Source organism: Lepisosteus oculatus, chromosome 6 (assembly GCF_040954835.1).
Source record: "Lepisosteus oculatus isolate fLepOcu1 chromosome 6, fLepOcu1.hap2, whole genome shotgun sequence".
Classification (NCBI taxonomy): domain Eukaryota; kingdom Metazoa; phylum Chordata; class Actinopteri; order Semionotiformes; family Lepisosteidae; genus Lepisosteus; species Lepisosteus oculatus.
The window spans coordinates 54,464,497-54,486,076 of NC_090701.1; the positions used below are offsets into that span (position 1 = coordinate 54,464,497).

General features: G+C 43.6%; 1 protein-coding gene across 2 annotated transcripts; it reads right to left on the reverse strand.

The window, feature by feature from the left end:
* Positions 1-600: 600 nt before the first annotated feature.
* On the reverse strand, positions 601-19,179 carry LOC107078128 (uncharacterized). Of its 2 annotated transcripts, none has more exons than XM_069191579.1 (5): positions 18,667-19,179; positions 17,015-17,453; positions 13,635-13,810; positions 12,662-12,767; positions 601-1,269 (listed from the first exon to the last, which is right to left on the reverse strand). In XM_069191579.1, the coding sequence occupies exons 2-5, from the start codon at positions 17,280-17,282 to the stop codon at positions 719-721; spliced, it is 1,101 nt and encodes a 366-aa protein (XP_069047680.1). In that variant the 5' UTR covers positions 17,283-17,453; positions 18,667-19,179; the 3' UTR covers positions 601-718. The 2 variants fall into 2 exon arrangements, with proteins under 2 accessions (XP_069047680.1, XP_015208958.1); XM_015353472.2 differs by lacking the exon at positions 18,667-19,179 and adding an exon at positions 17,917-18,239.
* Positions 19,180-21,580: the final 2,401 nt, after the last annotated feature.

Sequence of the window (21,580 nt, forward strand, 5' to 3'; positions counted from 1 at the left end):
TTGTCACGGCAAACCAAAATAATTCAAGTGCTGGATTTTAAGATGTCTTCTACAAAGTATTCAGAAAATCCGGTGTGATGTCACCACAACCAAAACACTAGTGACAAAATGTTTTAAAGCTCTTTGCAAACAAGTTCAAGCTGGCATGGGAAAGGACACCAACTTTCAAAGGGATTTAAAAGGATTGACTGTTACAGCTGTGCCAATTAGTGCTCCCAGGCAGACTCTTGACTAAGAATATCATAGCACTGATCATATGAGACACACAACGAATGATAGACTTTCAATACAGGCAGAGTGGTGGCTCTGTGGCTAAGAATCTCCACCTGTGGCTGGAAGGTTGCCGGTTCAAATCCTGCAGCTGGCAAAGGAATCCAACTCTCTTGGGCCCCTGAGCAAGGCCCTTAACCCCAACTACTCCAGGGGTGCTGTACAATGGCTAACCCTATGCTCTGACCCCAAGCTTCTCTCCCTGTCTGTGTCCCACATGAAGAGCAAGCTGGGGTATGCAAAAAGATGGATTCCAATTGTATATAACCAATAAAGTGATCTTATCTCATCTATACAGCCTCCAGGGATCACAAAATAAATAACAAATAGCTCAGTTGAGTAGTTTAATTTGAATTCTAGGTTTTTGATTTTGCAATCAGTGAAAGGCACAGACAGAATTTCTTGTGCTCATGCCAGGGAGCAGGAAAAGACTGAGCCTGTCCAAGAACTAGGAGTCACTGTGATGACCTGAAGCTGCATTTTGCCTTCCTACATGAATGCGCTGGTGTCTTCGCAGGTTGCTTAAATGACTGAAGCTCTTCCCACACTGAGTGCAGGAGTGGGGCCTCTCCCCTGTGTGAATTTTCTGGTGGTCCTTCAGGACTCCCAGGCGGCTGAAGCTCTTCCCACACTGAGTGCAGGAGTGGGGTCTCTCCCCTGTGTGAATTTTCTGGTGGTCCTTCAGGACTCCCAGACGACCGAAGCTCTTCCCACACTGGCCACAGATATATGGTCTCTCTCCCGTGTGAATGCGGTAGTGTGCTTTGAGGTCACCCGAGTAGTTGAAGCTCTTCCCACACTGGGTGCAGCAGTGCGGTCTCTTCCCCGTGTGAATATGCCGATGCAATCTAAGGTGCGCCGCTCCATCCTGTCTGGTCCTGCACTGCATGGGAGGTGGATCCTTGATTTCCATAAGTGTGGGCACGGTGTCCAACCTCAGACCGGGGCCCTGCTGCCCCTCTGTGGAATTGGTATCCAGGAGAGTGCCGGCTTCTACAACTAGAGGGTGAAACCAAGGAAAGTGAGCAAAGACACACCAAGAAGAAAGGGGTTATTAATGACCGGTTCTGAACGAAAATACTTTTTGACCTTACCTGTCGCTGCTACAACCTCTCTACTGAATATCAATGGATGAACACAACATATATCGACAATAAATTATGGGTTGCTTGTAACTTTATAGGTTGTGTTTGGCGAATGAAAAACACATTCACGTTGGTATTCAGTTTAATTGTGTAATTGATGCTGTTATACAAAGAAACTTACATTTCCATACAGCTGGGTATTTAACTAGATCAGGGGCTCCCAACCAGGGTTCGGGAACCCCTAGGGGTTCGTGATGGTGAGCAGAGGGTTCGCAGGATTGTGATGGAAACATCAATGTCAAATTAAATAGTCCTATTAATAAATAACAATGTCATAATAAGAATAAGAAAAACAACAGTATTGATATTAATATTTTACCAAGTGAAAAGAAGCATGTTCAGAGGGCTGCTGTAGCATTTATCTAGATTTATTGAAAAGTTTGATTTAGTTACAATCTCAAGGGGATACTTGAGGCAAATAATTTAGGTTGAAGGGGTTCAGCTGACAAAAAAGGTCGGGAACCCCTGAAGTAGACCAATTCAGGTGAAGGTCCTTGTTCAAGGATACATCAGTGGCGTCTGACCTGAAAGTCGAACCCACAACCTTCCAGATCGGATCCTAGAGCCCTGATCTCAGATTCCCTTCACCCACTAAATCCTGGGAAATTCTACCTCATCATTCACTCATTTTCTAACACAATTCAATATTGGACATTACTCACAATTTAGCCTGGAGGTTTATTTTATTTTCAGTTTCTTAAATTTAACTGCCATGCTGACGAAGCCAATACCCCTGGATTCTTTCAAAAAAACAGCTGGACGAGATCATCTGATCAATATGCTACTACAGGAACTACTGAACAGTCCAGATGTGCCGAATAGCCTCCTCTGATTTGTTAACTTTCTTATGTTCATATCATGATGTGGGACTACACTCTGCACGGGTCACAGGTCCAACACAGCATGTGCACACACAACGAAACTGTATGAAAATCTAGGATTTTACTACGTACGCTTGACCATAGTACTTCACCTGAAAGATTCAAGTAAAATACACAGGAACAAACTTAAGTCGCTTTGGATAAAACCATCAGACAAATAAGTGAGCTACTGTACCAAAGCAAATAAGAGGTACATTCAGTGCACATGAGGATATAATGTACAGTAGTAGTCAAAGTCGTCATAGACCAATTCACGCTGTTGCAAAAGTAACACAATCATTAATCAAGAACAAATTTCTTAAGTAGTTCACGAAGCATGACAATTCATGATAACTTCTTTACTTGTCCACCAAGTTTAAAAAAAAGAGAGCAACCAGGTCATGTAGCTCACATGATCATGAAATTCAGTTACGGATTCGAAGGAAACGTTTACCAAATGTTCACGAACCTTTACACGAACTCAGATGACAATCTTCCAAATAAATTTAAAAAAATTGTTTTAAAACTGAATGATAAAACTGCTGACGCCCAGAACCTTTATTGAACAGTTTTTCATAAAACATCCATATGTGACTTCATTTAAATTCCTCAGTATGGTTCAAACGCCTAACCTGGACACATGCTTGCGTGCAGTAGGACATCATCAGTGCGCTTGAACGATGTTCTTTTTGCGCGCCTCAGCACTTTCTGAATGTTCGAAGGAGCGTCTCGACGAATATTTTCTGCGGCACGACGGCACAATCTTCCCTGACCCGGGTCCCCAGTCGATGTGTTTTTTGTCGGGGTGAAAGGGTTTTTTTTTTTTGGTACATTTATTTGTAAGGTGTATATCTGTGAAGTTGTATTGGATGGGCTTGCAGAGTTTTGTTTGTAGGCATTTAACGGTTTTTGATATTTTGTTGTACCAAGAGAAAATTTGGAAAAGAAGCATTTATAGTAAATTAGTAATTCTGGGTAAATTTCACATTCATAAATTAAAATGGTCCAGTAATACTTCCTTTTGTAGTACTTTTAAGATGGAGTTGAACCGTTTATTTTAATTCTATTTAAAAAAAAATTGAAAAGTGCAAAAAGCAAGATAACATTCGATATATGTAAAAATGAATTTCATTATCTCTGGCAGTTTCTGCTCCTCTAGTTGTATTTGTAAATTCTTTATACATTTAATAAACGTTTTACAAAAGGGTCCCCAGTCGATCCTGGCGTTGCGGGTCCAAGGTGGGGGCCCTCCCCGGAGCTGACGGACCTCTTCCCCGCGAGCGAGCAGCGCCGGCCCGCTGCGGGTGTCCGCCGCCGCCCGGCCTCACGCACCCTGTGCTCCAGGCTCTTCAGGGGGACACGTCCGCCGGGCCGTTCCGGGTTCATTTTTGGCGTCAGCCTCTCCTTTTTATTGATGGGCTCACCCCGGGAGCCTTTAAGGAGCTGCGGGCCACCCGGAACTTTCATTACCTTCGGTGGATACGGCCCCTTAGGAAGTCGGGATTTTTGCAAGAAGTAAAGGGTTTAAAATTTAAGCGTTAAGAATTTAAAACGTTTTCCTGCACGTTAGCCTGAAAGACCCTGGTTTTGGAAGAGCAGGGCGTAAACATACATACCATACAGTCATGTTAATGGTGCCGACTGATTTCTTTACAACGCAACAAAGAAACTGCAGCAACAAAACAGTTCACCGTCTTGTTTCAGCCGACTGCAGATCTTAAAATGAGAACTTCCTCCTATCACTTTCCTTGCTGAACTCACAGCAGTCCTTAAAAAACCCTCCTCTATGATTAGACAAAACTGTAGTCTGCTACAGTCCCACATAAAACTAACACCTTTTTTCCAACATTCTTTGAAGTGCAATAAATAAATTACACATATTGGACAATGATATCTCTTCTGAGCTCCCTGAACACTCACGCTGTTCAACAAGTGGCTGGTAAAAAATGCAGCAAGCTTATGAATGCTTATTGTCACTAGTCAGACTGCACGACATATGTAACCTATATCATTTAGATAGTGTTTTATTAACAGTATTTTTTATTAATTAGTATTAATAATTAAGTTGCACACTTGCCTCTGGCATTTACCTGTTTCTATCCAAAGCTCCAAGAACATTAAATCCACTGACTCCCAACACAATTTTCATTCAGTCAGCTATGTGCATTCCTAAAATAATTATGCTGCTTATACTACAGTATTAACATTCCTATAATCTTACTAATTGAAAAGTTGGGGTCAGTATCAGGTTTCCTATCGGTGACAAATTTAAACAACTGGTGAAGCCACATGAGACATTGTGTTTATTAAGGGCTGTATTAATCAAATGTTTATGTCAGGTATGTTTGACCACTGGTATTGTCAAATAAAAAACACAAACTCACAATTTTAGCCAAAAACATTTTTCAGCAACTCAAATCACTGTCCTTTTAGATCTCACTTTACAAAGTTTTTGACTCCCTTATTAGAAAAAAAGCAGATGTCAGTTTAGCATAATAGTTAAAGTTTTATGAATAGAGCACTGTCTTAAAGCATCACAGATTACTACCGCGTTTGCAGAATTGCAGTTACTCAATATTATAGCTGCTGCCATAATCAACAAATCATCTGGATCGCTATGAGCCAAAAACAGTTTCACTTCATTCTGAAAAATTATTTGAACGAAACTCACAAAACTGAAGTGGTCAGCAGCTCAAAAAATCACCTGCAAGTCAAAAAACAAACAAAAAATATGCAATCTAATTCAGCTACTAGACAGTTCAACTCTGGAAACACAAACCAGAGGGCACTAGTGGAAACTGCATGGAAGTTTCTTTAAAACCTTTACACAACGGGTGGTGGGAGACTGGAACAAGCTACCCAGCCATGTTATTGAAGTCGATACCCAGGCGTCGTTCGAGAAAGGGCTAATGAACTCCACGGATTAACTACTGGCTTCAAAATGGCTTCCTCTAATTTGTGATTTTTTAATGTTCTGACAGCATTTTCATCAAAAGCATAAAAGTAGTGTTTCATCTCATAAAGACTACCCACTCATAATGCACCACCTGCCTTCCAGATGCCAAGGAAGCCTTTCATTCTGCAATATACAGCTGACGAGAGGTGACAGCTCCACTCTCAGGCTTGTTCCAATAACAATAAATTCTCAGGCTTGTTCCAATAAATTCAATAACATCAATGGTGCCCACTAGGGATAGGTCAGTTGTTTGAGGTGGATGTTGTTTTTCGTTTGCTTTAGTCAGTGAAAAGGCATAGGGACAGTTTTCATTGACTGTGTTGACTGCAGTTGCTAAATAAGAAAAAAGTTCCAGAACGGATATATATTTCCTTTATAAAAGAGTTTTTAGGCTGAACAACTGTCATTAGTGATTCAGCAGACATTTAGTAACAGACTCCCTTTCCTATTAGTCTGCTAAACCCAGGGTTTTCTGTACTGCATTCAGAAGTTACATAACCCAGCAAATAAAGTACTTTCCTTACAGAAATTTCATGTAGGAACGACAGATGACAAATTGCATGACTTTTTCATCAAAATGTCTTTTATTGGAAATAAAGGTGTTTTTGAGTTATAAAGTGTGAGTTGTAAAGTGGACCACGTATGTCCTAGGGGCTTCCAAATACTCACCAATGCCACAGGGAAAATATTTGCTCACCTTTTGTTGCAAAGGTTGCCAATTATAAATCCGATACATAAGATAAATTTTTCAAAGGTGAGAGACATCTGAAACTGAATCAGCTTAGGGTAAATGTTGTAATAAAATGCAATATATGCAGTGGCTTTATACAATATGTATTATTTCAATTATACTGTACATTGCTAAATGACAGATTTACCATCTGATTCTTGGCCTAAAGCTTTGCTATAACGTTATTTTTATTTGTAAAAAAAGCTTTGCAGTACTACATTCAGGATGTTAATATTTACTGTAGATAGCGGAAATACTCAGTTGACACCCAAGGTAGGGTAAGGATCAGCATTCACACACTACGTAGACATTAATCATTAAGCTCAGGGCTGGATTTAGAGGCCCAAGTCAGGTTTAGGACGAGTGGTTTTCACCTCCTATCTGAATTTTTTTTTTCGGAAACTCCCTGGGGCATGGATGGTGTGGCGCACCACGTGGTAATTGTATCCCAAAACCGAGTCGGTGAGATTAAAAGTTGTAACCAAGCGTTATTGAATCTCTTTCAAATGCAAGTCCTTCTATCCGTGGTCCTGATTGTTTCCCACTCATTCTGTTTGGTTTGGGGAACATGTCAAAATCCTATGCCCAGAGAAGCTCAGATATACTGTAAGTCATTTTCAGAGGCCTTCTAAAATTGATGACCAGGTAATCTGACCGGTGAAATCAGAGAACAAGCCAGGCAGGATCACAAGCTAGACAGGCACTGCCTCGGGCTCCTGTAATGAACGAAGTACCTCGCACTCAGAGGCCAGGCTGAGCATCTGTCACAAGCTGGTGATGCAGGAGACCCACGCAAATGCTGCACGATTTCCCTCCTGGGAAAAATCAACAGGTAAAGGCACTTCTTCCTACATGGAAATACATTAAAACCCAGAACAGGAGGCAGTTTTTCACAAAAAGAGCTGTGGGAAAAGTTACCCAGCCATGTTGTCGAAGCTCAAACTCCAACTTCTTACAAGAACAGATTCTACTTACAAGATGAGATCCTTGAATTAATTATCTACCATCATACGGTCTAGGCGGGCCGAGTGGTCTCCTCTTGTTCTTAAAACGGTTGCGAAGAAAGCAGATGAACCCTTAGAGTGAATGCTGTCCCCCAAGCCAAACATCACCCTATCAGGTGTGTGCATTTTGGTGGTCCATCACCGTTATTGGCCCCTCTGGGCTCCTGTGATGTACAGGAGCTCCTGGTGGACAAGCCTGCTCAGTCCCCAAAACCTGTCCTTCACATAGGAATAATTACAAATAATTCCCCTTCTTCTTCATCGCCTGGGGACCGACTCTTCCAGTCTTCTTAATCGACTGGACGATCCGGAACAGCTGAATTCCTGACAAAACTCCTTTCTCTTCCTTAAAAATAAACTATTCCTAACATACCCTGACACACTAAACCAGGATCAGCCGCTCAATAAAAGGTCAGGCTTCTCCTTTAATAGGAAAATATATGTCCCACACCACACTGGTGCCCAGTTTCCAGCTATAATCAGCACCACTCTCCAACCTGACAGAGACTATGGAGGATTCAAATTAAATCCAGGAAAATTTGGATACAAAATACTAAATTCACTCTGGACCTATCAGTTGCTTGTTAAAGTGACTCCACTCCAAAACAATGATGCTTGCAAGTTTCTTCTATATCTCTTATCAACGTCCTGTGCTATCTCAGCTCCTTACAGTTCATTCTCCTCCTAACTCAACCCTCTCCCTGACCTGCAGGTGATTAGATGCAGCCCCCCGCCTACGCCCACCTGACTACTAATATAACCTGACAGTAAATTCTGTGGAAGGTTGGATTATTAACTGGACCAATCAAATTGGTTATTTTTCCTTCCAGTGGTAATCCAGTGACACAGGAAACGCATCAGGCAATCAAGACAGGTGTGTCCAGTTTTCACTCCAGAGGAGCCCTTGGCCAAAACCCAGGTTTCAACCATCACAGCCCTGTAGAGGCATCACTAGAACAAGCCAGTTCTCTGTGAAAGGGCTGAGCAGCCATATCACTCTGTAACTCACAACTGGCAACCCACTGGAGCTCAGCAGGTGTGAGCCTGGTCAGTGCCTGGAAGGGAGACCTCTCGGGAAAAACTAAGGTTGCTGGTGTTAGAGGGGCCAGTAGCTCACCTGCAGTCTGTGTGGGTCCTAATGCCCCAGTATAGTGACAGGGACACTATACTGTAAACAGGCGCTGTCCTTCGGATAAGTAAAACCAAGATCCTGACTCTCTGTGGTCATTAAAAATCCCAGGGTGTCTCTCGAAAAGAGTAGGCGTGTAACCCCAGTGTCCTGGCCAAATTTCCCATTGGCCCTTACCAATCATGGCCTCCTACTAACCCCCATCTATGAATTGGCTTCATCACTCTGCTCTCTGAAGCTGAAGTGGGGTGAGTGTTCTGGCGCACTATGGCTGCCGTCGCATCATCCAGGTGGGGCTGCACACTGGGGGTGGTGGAAGGGATCCCCATTACCTGTAAAGCACTTTGAGTGGAGTGGCCAGAAAAGCACTATATACAGTGCCTTGCGAAAGTATTCGGCCCCCTTGAACTTTTCAACCTTTTGCCACATTTCAGGCTTCAAACATAAAGATATACATTTTTTATTTTATGTGAAGAATCACCAACAAGTGGGACACAATTGTGAAGTGGAACGAAATCTATTGGATTTTTGAAACTTTTTTAACTAATAAAAAAATGAAAAGTGGGGCGTGCAAAATTATTCGGCCCCCTTGCGTTAATACTTTGTAGAGCCACCTTTTGCTACGATTACAGCTGCAAGTCGCTTGGGGTATGTCTCTATCAGTTTTGCACATCGAGAGACTGAAATTCTTGCCCATTCTTCCTTGCAAAACAGCTCGAGCTCAGTGAGGTTGGATGGAGAGCGTTTGTGAACAGCAGTTTTCAGCTCTTTCCACAGATTCTCGATTGGATTCAGGTCTGGACTTTGACTTGGCCATTCAAACACCTGGATACGTTTATTTGTGAACCATTCCTTTGTAGATTTTGTTGTATGTTTGGGATCATTGTCTTGTTGGAAGATAAATCTCCGTCCCAGTTTCAGGTCTTTTGCAGACTCCAACAGGTTTTCATCCAGAATGGTCCTGTATTTGGCTGCATCCATCTTCCCCTCAATTTTAACCATCTTCCCTGTCCCTGCTGAAGAAAAGCAGGCCCAAACCATGATGCTGCCACCACCATGTTTGACAGTGGGGATGGTGTGTTGAGGGTGATGAGCTGTGTTGCTTTTACGCCAAACATATCGTTTTGCATTGTGGCCAAAAAGTTCGATTTTGGTTTCATCTGACCAGAGCACCTTCTTCCACATGTTTGGGGTGTCTCCCAGGTGGCTTGTGGCAAACTTTAGACGAGACTTTTTATGGATATCTTTGAGAAATGGCTTTCTTCTTGCCACTCTTCCATAAAGGCCAGATTTGTGCAGTGTAAGACTGATTGTTGTCCTATGGACAGACTCTCCCACCTCAGCTGTAGTTCTCTGCAGTTCATCCAGAGTGATCATGGGCCTCTTGGCTGCATCTCTGATCAGTCTTCTCCTTGTCTGAGCTGAAAGTTTAGAGGGACGGCCAGGTCTTGGTAGATTTGCAGTGGTCTGATACTCCTTCCATTTCAAGATGATCGCTTGCACAGTGCTTCTTGGGATGTTTGAAGCTTGGGAAATCTTTTTGTATCCAAATCCGGCTTTAAACTTCTCCACAACAGTATTACGGACCTGCCTGGTGTGTTCCTTGGTCTTCATGATGCTCTCTGCGCTTTCAACAGAACCTTGAGACTATCACAGAGCAGGTGCATTTATACAGAGACTTGATTACACACAGGTGGATTCTATTTATCACCATCAGTCATTTAGGACAACATTGGATCATTCAGAGATCCTCGCTGAACTTCTGGAGTGAGTTTGCTGCACTGAAAGTAAAGGGGCCGAATAATTTTGCACGCCCCACTTTTCATTTTTTTATTAGTTAAAAAAGTTTCAAAAATCCAATAGATTTCGTTCCACTTCACAATTGTGTCCCACTTGTGTGTGATTCTTCACATAAAATAAAAAATTTATATCTTTATGTTTGAAGCCTGAAATGTGGCAAAAGGTTGAAAAGTTCAAGGGGGCCGAATACTTTCGCAAGGCACTGTAAGTGTAAGAAATTAAATTTAATTAATTAGTTCTCCTAGTAGTGCCAGGTTTGGGCAATTCAGGGTCACCAAGTGTGTCCTCGGCCTGTCAAGCATCAGTGATCCCCTGGAGTCCTGAAAGCTTACTGTGCTGTCGGCGAAAGAGGCATCACTCCTACAGGGGGAAGTCTCCTGTGCATTGTGGATCTTGCGATTTGTCAAAGGCAGAGCAGCTCTGACAAGCAGGCAGGCTGGGTGATGCTCTCACCCATCCCATGTGGTACCAGGGGCTGTGTTGACTAACAATCAGCTAGAAGAACTGAAAAGTGACCACTGCCAGGAAGCACATGCACTTATTTGCCATTGTACATGCTGTGTCATTGATTGCATTATGCAATTTGGAGAAATCATTTTCAAATAAAATGACAACTTGACACTTCAAGAAAAGAGCTTGAAAGCTTGGAGGTGCATTCATACAAAAAAATCCTGTTCTCACCAAATCAGTACTTATTTCTTTCCATGTGTGCTTACTAAAAACACTGCCCTTCAAATGCTTTTCAGTTCAAGCAAGCAGTTAATCTGCCCAGTGAGTTGTCATTCAGCTCCCATAACTTGTTTGTGCGTATTCTGTGTGTATTGTACCTCTCGTTTTCTGTATGAAACAAACTTGTCCCAGCTTCTATTTTTTTTTTATTTGGTTGATGCAGTTATCCAAATCACCTTACATTTGCACCCATATACTGTACACAGCAGGATCTTTTACTGGAGTAGCTGCAGTGAGGTAGCTTGCTCAAGTGTGAAACAGCAGTGTCACACCTGGGATTTGAACCCACAACCTTCCACTTAACGTCCAGAACCTTGACAGCTGTGCCACGGCGCTGCCCAATTATCTCTCTGGTCCTGGTTTCCTTAACTTTAATCAGCTATCTTAAGGCTCTTAAAAACTGGATTAAAATTCTTACTATTTTGTGATCTCTTAGATGCAGAAATGTTTGAAAATAATAATACATAAACACTTACTAATCTGGCAAAACACTGTTGTGTTTTGTGAAAACTAGCAAAAGACCAAGTCCTTCAGATTAGCTGTTAAAAACATTAATAAGAAAAACATCAAGCAAGGCTTTACAATGGTCAGTTCTTCACACAATAAAGGGATCTACATCTCTTTACAAGAAAACAAACAAACCTTAAATAACAACAATCTGGCAAATGATAGAAACATACTACTGTAACTTCTTATGCAGACATCAAGGATCGGAGTTGATTCAAAGGCTACAAGTATGGGAAAGCTCTGAGAATGGTCCTGAGACTACAACAAGAACCTGGCTCACATGAATGAAAGAGCTTACAAGATGTGTTGGGTTTTGTCCCAGTACAACATCCCAGGGGCTATCAGTGAAATTGTGCTCTATGGTTTGAGAGCACGTACATTTCCGAAAGCAACTTCTCAACAATGCAGAGTTGTTTTTTTTAAATCAACAGTTCCTCTGTCTCATGCAATAAAAATTACATACATGTGCCTCTTTGTACATGCGTCATTAAACCTAAACAGGATAATTTGCAGGTTTCTAACTGAAAACATTCCACAAGACTTTTACATAAAGAGGTGTGGGAGTATGTTACAAGTTACATACTTAAGAAGTTACTCAGATGTGCTGCTGAAGCCGATATCCTGTCAGGACAGGAGTCACTTTTTTACACAAAGGGTTTTAGAGTATGGTACAATCGACTATTTATTGAAGTCAATACACTGGTTTCTTTCAAGAAGCAAGCAAGCAAGGTTGTTATGTGAACATGAAAATCAGTCTTTGCTTTGCCATTCTGAGCTCTGAACCTGAACAGTAAAAGTCCAAAAAGCTTATTAAACAGTAAGTATATGCTAAAGTCATGGATAACAAATTGCCTACAGTTATCTGTTGCTGTGTTATTGCTATGCGTGTCAAAGCCTGCTACTTTGTCACTGTATCTTGCTCCTCACTGGACAGCTGAATCAGGAAACATTAACAATTAACAATATATAAACCAGAATCAAATGCACAAATGAGAAAAAATATAATGTATAACTTTATTTAAGCTTATTGCTCCAATAAATAAAGTCCAAACAAAATACTGCTTGATCCTGGGTAAATTTTCCTGTAGTCTGTTGTGCTGAAGTTCCATAACCCCAAAAACTTGGAAAATAATCGCAGTAACATCTTATAGATATATAGATATATATAGATGTATAGATAGTCGCAGTAACGATATAGAAATAAATCTCTCCTAGATGCGAGCTGAACTTTGAACAACAAAAACAACTGTGTTACTGTCTGTTCGGTGTACCACAATTTCATTCACATTCTGGACACAGTGTGTTACTGTCTGTGCAGTGTACCACATTGGCATTCACAGTGGACACAGTGTGGTACTTTCTCAGTAAGAAACAGACCTTCACCCTTTGTATGTTAGTAGTTAATCTGCGTCAAACTGGAATCCAGAATCTGAAAATAACCTAACCTTTTCAGGCAGGTACTTCTGTAGACATTTTTCAAAACATAAAATGTTTCCTAACTGCAAAACAACTGCAGACTTAATGCACGTACTTGTGAAAAGTAGTCGATCCTGCCAGTGCCTGCCAACCGAGACCTCTTCGGATGTCTCCTCTTTGATAACAAGCGGTTCAGGACTGTGATCCCCAAGGTCTACATCCTGGGAAGATAAGAGCACAGATTTTACTTTAAACGCAGCTCTGTCTTTTCAACATTAATGCAGTTCACAATCACACATCAGAATTTCTTTAGAGGCTCAAGGACTGTTACATATAGTGTAGCGTGATCCCATCTGCACCTCCACATGGTGATGTGTCACTTACTCACTCGGAGCTCACTGAGGACTTGTACTTGGAGAAGCAAAAGACTGGGATTGTCTTTAACTGGATTGTCATCCATCACTGCTGAGGAAGCTGTGTATTCCCTGTCCGAGCCGTGGCAACATGGAGCCCATCCTGGAGCACAGGGTGCAGGTGGACCCAGAGTCTGGATGGGACGCCAGTCCAGGAAAGGTTTCTTACTCAAGACGCCAGCGTCCACCCAGCATGACAGGGCCGGCATCCAGGGCATCTCCCAGCTGCTGCACAAACCTACAGTCTGCTTTGGCAGACTGCGTGCTTGTGGTCTGTGGAGGGCCTTGACCTACACTTAGTGAGCACATGTCATGTTAAAGAGAGGGTACAGACACCTCTCGTGTGGAATCTGTCTTTCGAGGATGAGAAAGAAAGGTGTGACATGTCTGAGCAGGCTGAATAATGGAATTTGCATTCTGTGCTCAAACCATGTCCATGCATATTCTGTTTTTAAATATATATTCTGTGCATCCTCCTCCTTAACACAACATTTATGATAGCACTAGTTGCTAAAGCCAGTGTCTAAAATGCCCTCAGAAATACTGCCGTCTCAGAGCAGACTGAGAGAATGTAAGCAGATTTCTCTCTCTGCTCTTCAAGGGTCTTGGCAAAATAAAAAATATTTCAAATAATTTAAGAGAACAACAACAATGGGGTTGACGTGGGCCACTAACTTCCTCTTTAACGATGACAGCCTGCAGCTCAGCTGCCTCCTCTGTAGGGCAGACTGGACGCACACCAGCGACTTCCTCACTCTCCACGGCGCTGGGCTCCTTGACTTCCCACAGGCTGTCACACCATTCTCTGCCAAAGCCTTCCCTCACAGAGGAGGCCCTTTTTTTCTTCACTCCTGTGAGGAAAACAATGACACAGAATAGAATGAAGTATTAATGCACAGTACCCTCATGGTACAGGGTGACTATGTCATTCTGTTACATGTCCCCTGGCCTTGTCCTGGAGGGACAATGTGTCTTTAAAACAGAAGCAGGGAGAAGAACAGGGAAAAACTGTTAAATTGGTACAATTAAGCCACTAATGAACTGATTATGGATTCTGGTTTTTGCATGCCAAACAGGGCTGAAAACTTGTGGACACACCAGCTTTCTAGGACTAGAATTGGACAGCCTTGATGCATACACACTGGCACTCCTGGACTTGGACTTCATGTTCCTGCTAAAGACACAGCGTCCCTATCAGAGCAGGACTGGACAACCTTGCTACAGACACAGCGTCCCTATCAGAGCAGGACTGGACAACCTTGCTACAGACAGACCTTCCCTATCTGAGCAGAACTGGACAGACTGGCTACAGACACACCGTCCCTATCAGACCAGGACTGGACAGCAGTGCTACAGACACACAGTCCTTATCAGACCGGGACTGGACAGCAGTGCTACAGACACACAGTCCTTATCAGACCGGGACTGGACAGACTGGCTACAGACAGACCATCCCTATCAGACCAGGACTGGACAGACTGGCTACAGACACACCGTCCCTATCAGACCAGGACTAGACAGCAGTGCTACAGACACACCGTCCCTATCAGACCAGGACTGGACAGCAGGGCTACAGACACACCATCCCTATCAGACCAGGACCAGACAGCAGGGCTACAGACACACCGTCCCTATCAGACCAGAACTGGACAGACTGGCTACAGACACACCGTCCCTATCAGACCAGGACTGGACAGACTGGCTACAGACACACCGTCCCTATCAGACCAGGACTAGACAGCAGTGCTACAGACACACCGTCCCTATCAGACCAGGACTAGACAGCAGTGCTACAGACACACCGTCCCTATCAGACCAGGACTGGACAGCAGGGCTACAGACACACCATCCCTATCAGACCAGGACCAGACAGCAGGGCTACAGACACACCGTCCCTATCAGACCAGAACTGGACAGACTGGCTACAGACACACCGTCCCTATCAGACCAGGACTGGACAGCAGGGCTACAGACACACCGTCCCTATCAGACCAGAACTGGACAGACTGGCTACAGACACACCGTCCCTATCAGACCAGGACCGGACAGACTGGCTACAGACACACCGTCCCTATCAGACCAGGACTAGACAGCAGTGCTACAGACACACCGTCCCTATCAGACCAGGACTAGACAGCAGTGCTACAGACACACCGTCCCTATCAGACCAGGACTGGACAGCAGGGCTACAGACACACCATCCCTATCAGACCAGGACCAGACAGCAGGGCTACAGACACACCGTCCCTATCAGACCAGAACTGGACAGACTGGCTACAGACACACCGTCCCTATCAGACCAGGACTGGACAGACTGGCTACAGACACACCGTCCCTATCAGACCAGGACTAGACAGCAGTGCTACAGACACACCGTCCCTATCAGACCAGGACCAGACAGCAGGGCTACAGACACACCGTCCCTATCAGACCAGGACTGGACAGCAGTGCTACAGACACACCGTCCCTATCAGACCAGGACTGGACAGCAGTGCTACAGACACACAGTCCTTATCAGACCGGGACTGGACAGCAGTGCTACAGACACACAGTCCTTATCAGACCGGGACTGGACAGACTGGCTACAGACAGACCATCCCTGTCAGACCAGGACTGGACAGACTGGCTACAGACACACCGTCCCTATCAGACCAGGACTAGACAGCAGTGCTACAGACACACCGTCCCTATCAGACCAGGACTGGACAGCAGGGCTACAGACACACCATCCCTATCAGACCAGGACCAGACAGCAGGGCTACAGACACACCGTCCCTATCAGACCAGAACTGGACAGACTGGCTACAGACACACCGTCCCTATCAGACCAGGACTGGACAGACTGGCTACAGACACACCGTCCCTATCAGACCAGGACTGGACAGACTGGCTACAGACACACCGTCCCTATCAGACCAGGACTAGACAGCAGTGCTACAGACACACCGTCCCTATCAGACCAGGACTGGACAGCAGGGCTACAGACACACCATCCCTATCAGACCAGGACCAGACAGCAGGGCTACAGACACACCGTCCCTATCAGACCAGAACTGGACAGACTGGCTACAGACACACCGTCCCTATCAGACCAGGACTGGACAGACTGGCTACAGACACACCGTCCCTATCAGACCAGGACTAGACAGCAGTGCTACAGACACACCGTCCCTATCAGACCAGGACTGGACAGCAGGGCTACAGACACACCATCCCTATCAGACCAGGACTGGACAGCAGGGCTACAGACACACCATCCCTATCAGACCAGGACCAGACAGCAGGGCTACAGACACACCGTCCCTATCAGACCAGAACTGGACAGACTGGCTACAGACACACCGTCCCTATCAGACCAGGACTGGACAGACTGGCTACAGACACACCGTCCCTATCAGACCAGGACTGGACAGCAGTGCTACAGACAGACCGTCCCTTCCAGACCAGGACTGGACAGCCCTGCTGCAGACACACCGGCCCTCGAGGACAATCTCAGAAATTCCCACGGGAGGGTACAACAAAATATCAGGGGGTCAGTGCTTTTCTTTCTGCTCAAGTCCAGTTGGTTACATTTCAGCAAACAACTGTGTGAGGGCAGCCCTAACACTACTCAGCGAAGGACTGATATCACTTACAAAACCCATTCAATTTTGTAAGAGATTACCTGTGGGTTGTGGGATCATAGAACAGGTTACCCAGAAATAATTTGGCTATTTCAAGAGACAAAGACATGAAATTCTCAGATCCATTGCTCATAAACTACCAAACAGGCTGTATGTGCTGCACTGCCACACATGGGCATGTCTGATACAATGCTCTTCCCACCAGAGGCCATTTCTTGGGCAGCTTGTTCCATACTCCCACAACCCTCTGTGTAAAGAAGAGACTCCAATCCTGACTATAGGATTTCAGGGTCATAGAGCACAACCTGTTCTTAAGCAGTGCCTCAACTGGTTGAGACGCGATTAAACAGAATTCATTTGTGAATAACTGTTTCAGAGACGGGGTGCCAACACTTTGATCTGCAACCTGTTAGATAGGCAGAACCAACTTACCGCCTACACCTCCTCTCAGTTCTCTCCCTGCGGTCTCCACACAGGCCTGAACTCCCACACAGCGGCTGTTCGCTCCTGACAACCTGGACTCCGATAACTGCAGCCTTAGCTTGAGGGCGTCGTTTTCCTTCATGGTTTGGGCGATCGCCACCTGCAGGTTGGCGAAGCTGCCCTCCACGAGCTTGGTTATTTCATACACCGCTGCCTTGAACAGGATGTCCATGACGGAGGCGAGCTGGGACTGAAAGCCCACCGTGGACTCTGACATACTGCTGCCTGGCTTCACGGATTTTCAGCGTGTCGCAGGGAACTGGCTTTTTCTTTTAGAATCTGTCCGGTTCTCCCCAGAGCAGGAATGAGCCTTATTAGAACTCAGCGGTGCATATGTATCACGTAGATCCAATCTTCTTCGCTGTTCTAATCATCTTTAATTGACCATCTGGACAAAACGAAAAAGCATGTAGTTCTATTCAGTTGCCCTGAAAATAAGGTTTACTTTTAGAATAACAATTTTGAGGAATTAGGTGTTAATCAGCAATTACTTCTTCCTATGAATTTTTTTTTTTACGAATTCCTATGACTTACACTAACGCATGGAGAGGAACCAAAATAAACAAGAAAAGACAGTCTGCTTTGTTTTTTTCTTTGCGGGCAGAAAAATTCACCACAGACGTTATCTGCCCAAAATAGTATCCCCTTACATATGTCTGTCTCCCACGGAAGCCACACTCACTTATGTGATACCCCAGGGGTACACTTCGTTTTAAAATGACACACGAGTTCATCAGTAATAAGAATAACGCTATTTCAAACCTACCCGACACGTAAACACTAACCAATAAGGTTAACTGCCTTGTACGAAATACGAATTCAATAAGTTTAAAAAATCGCTATGAGAATACCTTATTTAGGCCGTGCGGTTGAAACCGAATCAGGTTCTGTTATTCAGCAGCAGGATCCTTTACCAAGGTGTATCAAGCATTGATTACAATCAAAACAAAGAGACGGACATATTTCGCAGCGCACACCCCGACCAGCTGGTTCCGCTGGTGAAACTAACTCAGCGTCCCGCCGGAAACCCGTGCTGCACACCGAGTTCCACAGCCATCTAACAGCTACAACCACCCGCTATCATTCACATTTTTATCTCGGTCGGAAACATCTAGGGACAAGTTATCCCTGTCCCGTCGTAGGCCAATTTGAATGTGCAGACTGACACTGCACTTGGCAGTTTCCTCTTCTTTTCTATGCTCGGCCCTCTTAAATGTCAGGTGCTCTGGCTGGCCAGTAACACGGGCATAAGGTATTCGCCAGGTTACGTCGTTGAGTCTAACATACAGTTTCAGTTTCAATAACCGCTTAGCGCAATACAAAGCCGTGGTGAGACAGCTTATAACCTAGACGTCAGCAGGCGCAAGGTATGGTGATATAACGGAGGGGATGGAAAACATTTCATTTCGAAATTCTAAATACGAGAAAATTGCAAATTATTTCAATACTGTCTGCCTGGGAAGAGTCTCTGCTCGGCCGGGGAGCGTAGGAGGTCTGGATCGATGCAAAATTCTACTAAAACTCCGTTTACAATTTAAACGTGTCCGGAATGTTTAGTTCGTCTGTAAAAAGAAAATTAAAAACTGCTGGCATGTGCTTACCTGTCGAGTCCAACCAGACTTGGAAATACGCCGATCTCCGCTTAGACTGTATTTGATTTTCTTATACCCTTATTTCACATCCATTTTAACCAGTTTTAGTTGCTAACGTTTAATACGGAGTGTTCACGCTTTCCTATCTTTCACTGGGCTTCAACAAGGTCCTGTCATGATTCTGCAACAGCGAGCAGACATGTCATTCACTGTTCTGATCGTGTAATCGACTCCAATACCCAATTTAATTCTAAATACTTTAAGACATGAAAAGGAGGGTATTTTTATATTTTAGCATTTTGCATTAGTGTCTGTGATCATCCATTTCCTGTGTTTCAGTAGAGTTTCACTGGATGTTTTTGTTTCCTCGCAGCTCTCGAACTCAAGACACGTTAAATTGGATTTCCTATCTTCTTAACCGACTGTTAAAATCATCCCTACCCTTTAACCAGCAGCTCTCTCACCCTGCAGCTCAGCAGGTGTGAGCCTGGTCAGTACCTGGATGGGAGACTCCTGGGAAAAACTAAGGCTGCTGCTGGAAGAGGTTTTTAGTGAGGCCAGCAGGGGGTGCTCACCCTGCGGTCCATGTGGGTCCTAATGCCCCAGTATAGTGACGGGGACACTATACTGTAAACAGGTGCCGTCCTTCAGATGAGATGTTAAACCAAGGTCCTGACTCTCTGTGGTCATTAAAAATTCCAGGACATTTCTCAAAGTATAGGGGTCTTAACTGTCCTGGCCAAATTTCTGGCCAGTTTAATAGGCCCCCTAATAATCCTCATCTCTGAACAGGCCTCATCACTCTGTTCTCCTCCCCACTGATAGCTGGTGTGTGGGGAGTGTTCTGGCGCACTATGGCTGCTGTCACATCATCCAGGTGGGGCTGCACACTGGGGGTGGTGGAGGGGATCCCCATTACCTGTAAAGCGCTTGGAGTGGAGTGTCCAGAAAAGTGCTATATAAACATAAGGATTATTGCTTTTCAAATGACAAAAGCGTTATGATTAATCTTTCTTACCTTCTTCCATTTACAGACTTCAGAGCAACTTTCTTTTGCATTTCCTTTTAGTTAGGAGGACAGCTTTTTACCTCCTGCTTGTAAACAACACCGAGGACAACTCCTGTAGCGAGCGTCTGTTGCTTCACATAAGCATATGCCATTCCTTTTGTGGCCAGCAGAGGTCCCTATAATGCTTCCTTTTCACCCATAGGAGAATTTTTTGCCTTTTCCGATTGCAGTAGTCCTACCACTTACAGTCACTTGTTGTCCGTTTGCTATTCCAGTTGACTCAGAAGGACTACATGAAGGGTGACACCATTCATGTCCTAAATCACATATCATAAAAATATTTTTTGTGATACATCACATCATCAAAACTGGGCAAAATATTTATTTTAACATTGGTTATGGCACAAACACGAACGGCACCTGTTCAAAGCATTATCTCAAAGGAATTAACAATGTCACCTCAGCATATTAATTGGTGATTTAAAGAAAGCCACATCTGGTTGTACTTGCAAAATCAATTGCAGCAGCATGCAGAAACATCTCTAAATCCCAATTCACAGGGATGGAACTCGGTCATTGTGATCCCTTAACTAAGGTTATTCATCTATGTACCTTGTGTCCAGGCCTTAAGGACAACGTTTACACAAAGATGCACCACCTCTGAAATACTGCCCAGCAAAGACCCCTTTTCTGCTGCAGAGAAAGTCTGACAACCTTTATCACATCCAGAACTGCTTATTGTAACATCTTGCTCGCAACCCTAATAAAGTTGCAACATATAAAATATGTCTAATGGAGTTTTAACTAAAAGCAGATGAAACCATATTGAGTCTGCCCCAGCTAACTGTACCTGTGCTAGTTACCTGTTCAGTTTAGGACTGACTATAAGGTTCCAAAACCAGGAACAGGAGGCATTTCTTTGCACAAACCGTTATGGGAGTAATGATTTTATTAATTCAGGAGTTGGAGAACATACTGTATTGATACAATGACCATATAGAATTATTTATAGGGATATATAACTCCTTTAACACAAGATACATTTTGTAGTGCCAAGCTTTTAAATAACGACATTTTCTAGATGTGCCGGATCATTGTTAAACTAAACAGTACGTTTTACACTTTCCAAGGTACTGTATCAGATATTAATTCTAAGACTGAACGTCTGTTGACAGATTCTACATCACTAATAAGGGAATTCTCATTAATTCAGAATTGCAGGGTGGAGAATATATGCTACAGAGGATGAAAGGAAAAGCAATTAACATGGTTCAGTGAATTAGGAAGAATAAAAAAAATATTCAAACGTTTTTTAAATAAGAAAAGTGGAAAAGTGACTCTTCCCTTCTATTTGATTATTAGAATCAAAGAAAGAATTAAAAAACAATTTGTTTTCTGATACCAAATTCACAAATATGTTTTAGACAGAATCATTTATGATGGAGAGTATAAGACACAGTACAGTCAGAATGATTCATTCCCCATGCTCTGTTCTTCCTGGACTCAACTTTTTCCTCTTGCCCAAATGTCATTGAAATAAATACCTTTGTACAACCGTGAACAGGGAGAAAAAAGTGTTATTAACAGGTTTGCTACTTTGCTCTTTAGGTAAAGAACTTGTGAGGAAATAGAGCCACCAACAGAGAGACATTCTGAATGAAAATAACAGTTTGGTGTCAGCAAAACATCTCATTTCTGCACACTTTCCTGAACATAAATAAAACAGAATTATTCTCAAAGGTGTAAGAATCAAATGTATATTGGAAACTGTTATTTCACAGTGATGGGGAGAGAGGGAAGACTCAAAAAGCTCTAGAACAAAGAAAGTGGGGAATAAGTTCTTTTAAAAATTATTTGTTGCTTGGAGAAGCACTTCTTTGGACAAAAATGCTATGCGAATGTATAATTACAAGC

Excerpts from the sequence above, each read along its gene's own strand:
- LOC107078128 (XM_069191579.1), bottom strand. The coding sequence starts at position 17,282 with ATGTCAGAGTCCACGGTGGGCTTTCAGTCCCAGCTCGCCTCCGTCATG. Across the intron at positions 13,811-17,014 it reads ACTGAGAGGAGGTGTAGGCG|GAGTGAAGAAAAAAAGGGCC; the intron begins GTAAGTTGGTTC and ends TTTTCCTCACAG. Across the intron at positions 1,270-12,661 it reads GGATCGACTACTTTTCACAA|TTGTAGAAGCCGGCACTCTC; the intron begins GTACGTGCATTA and ends TTCACCCTCTAG.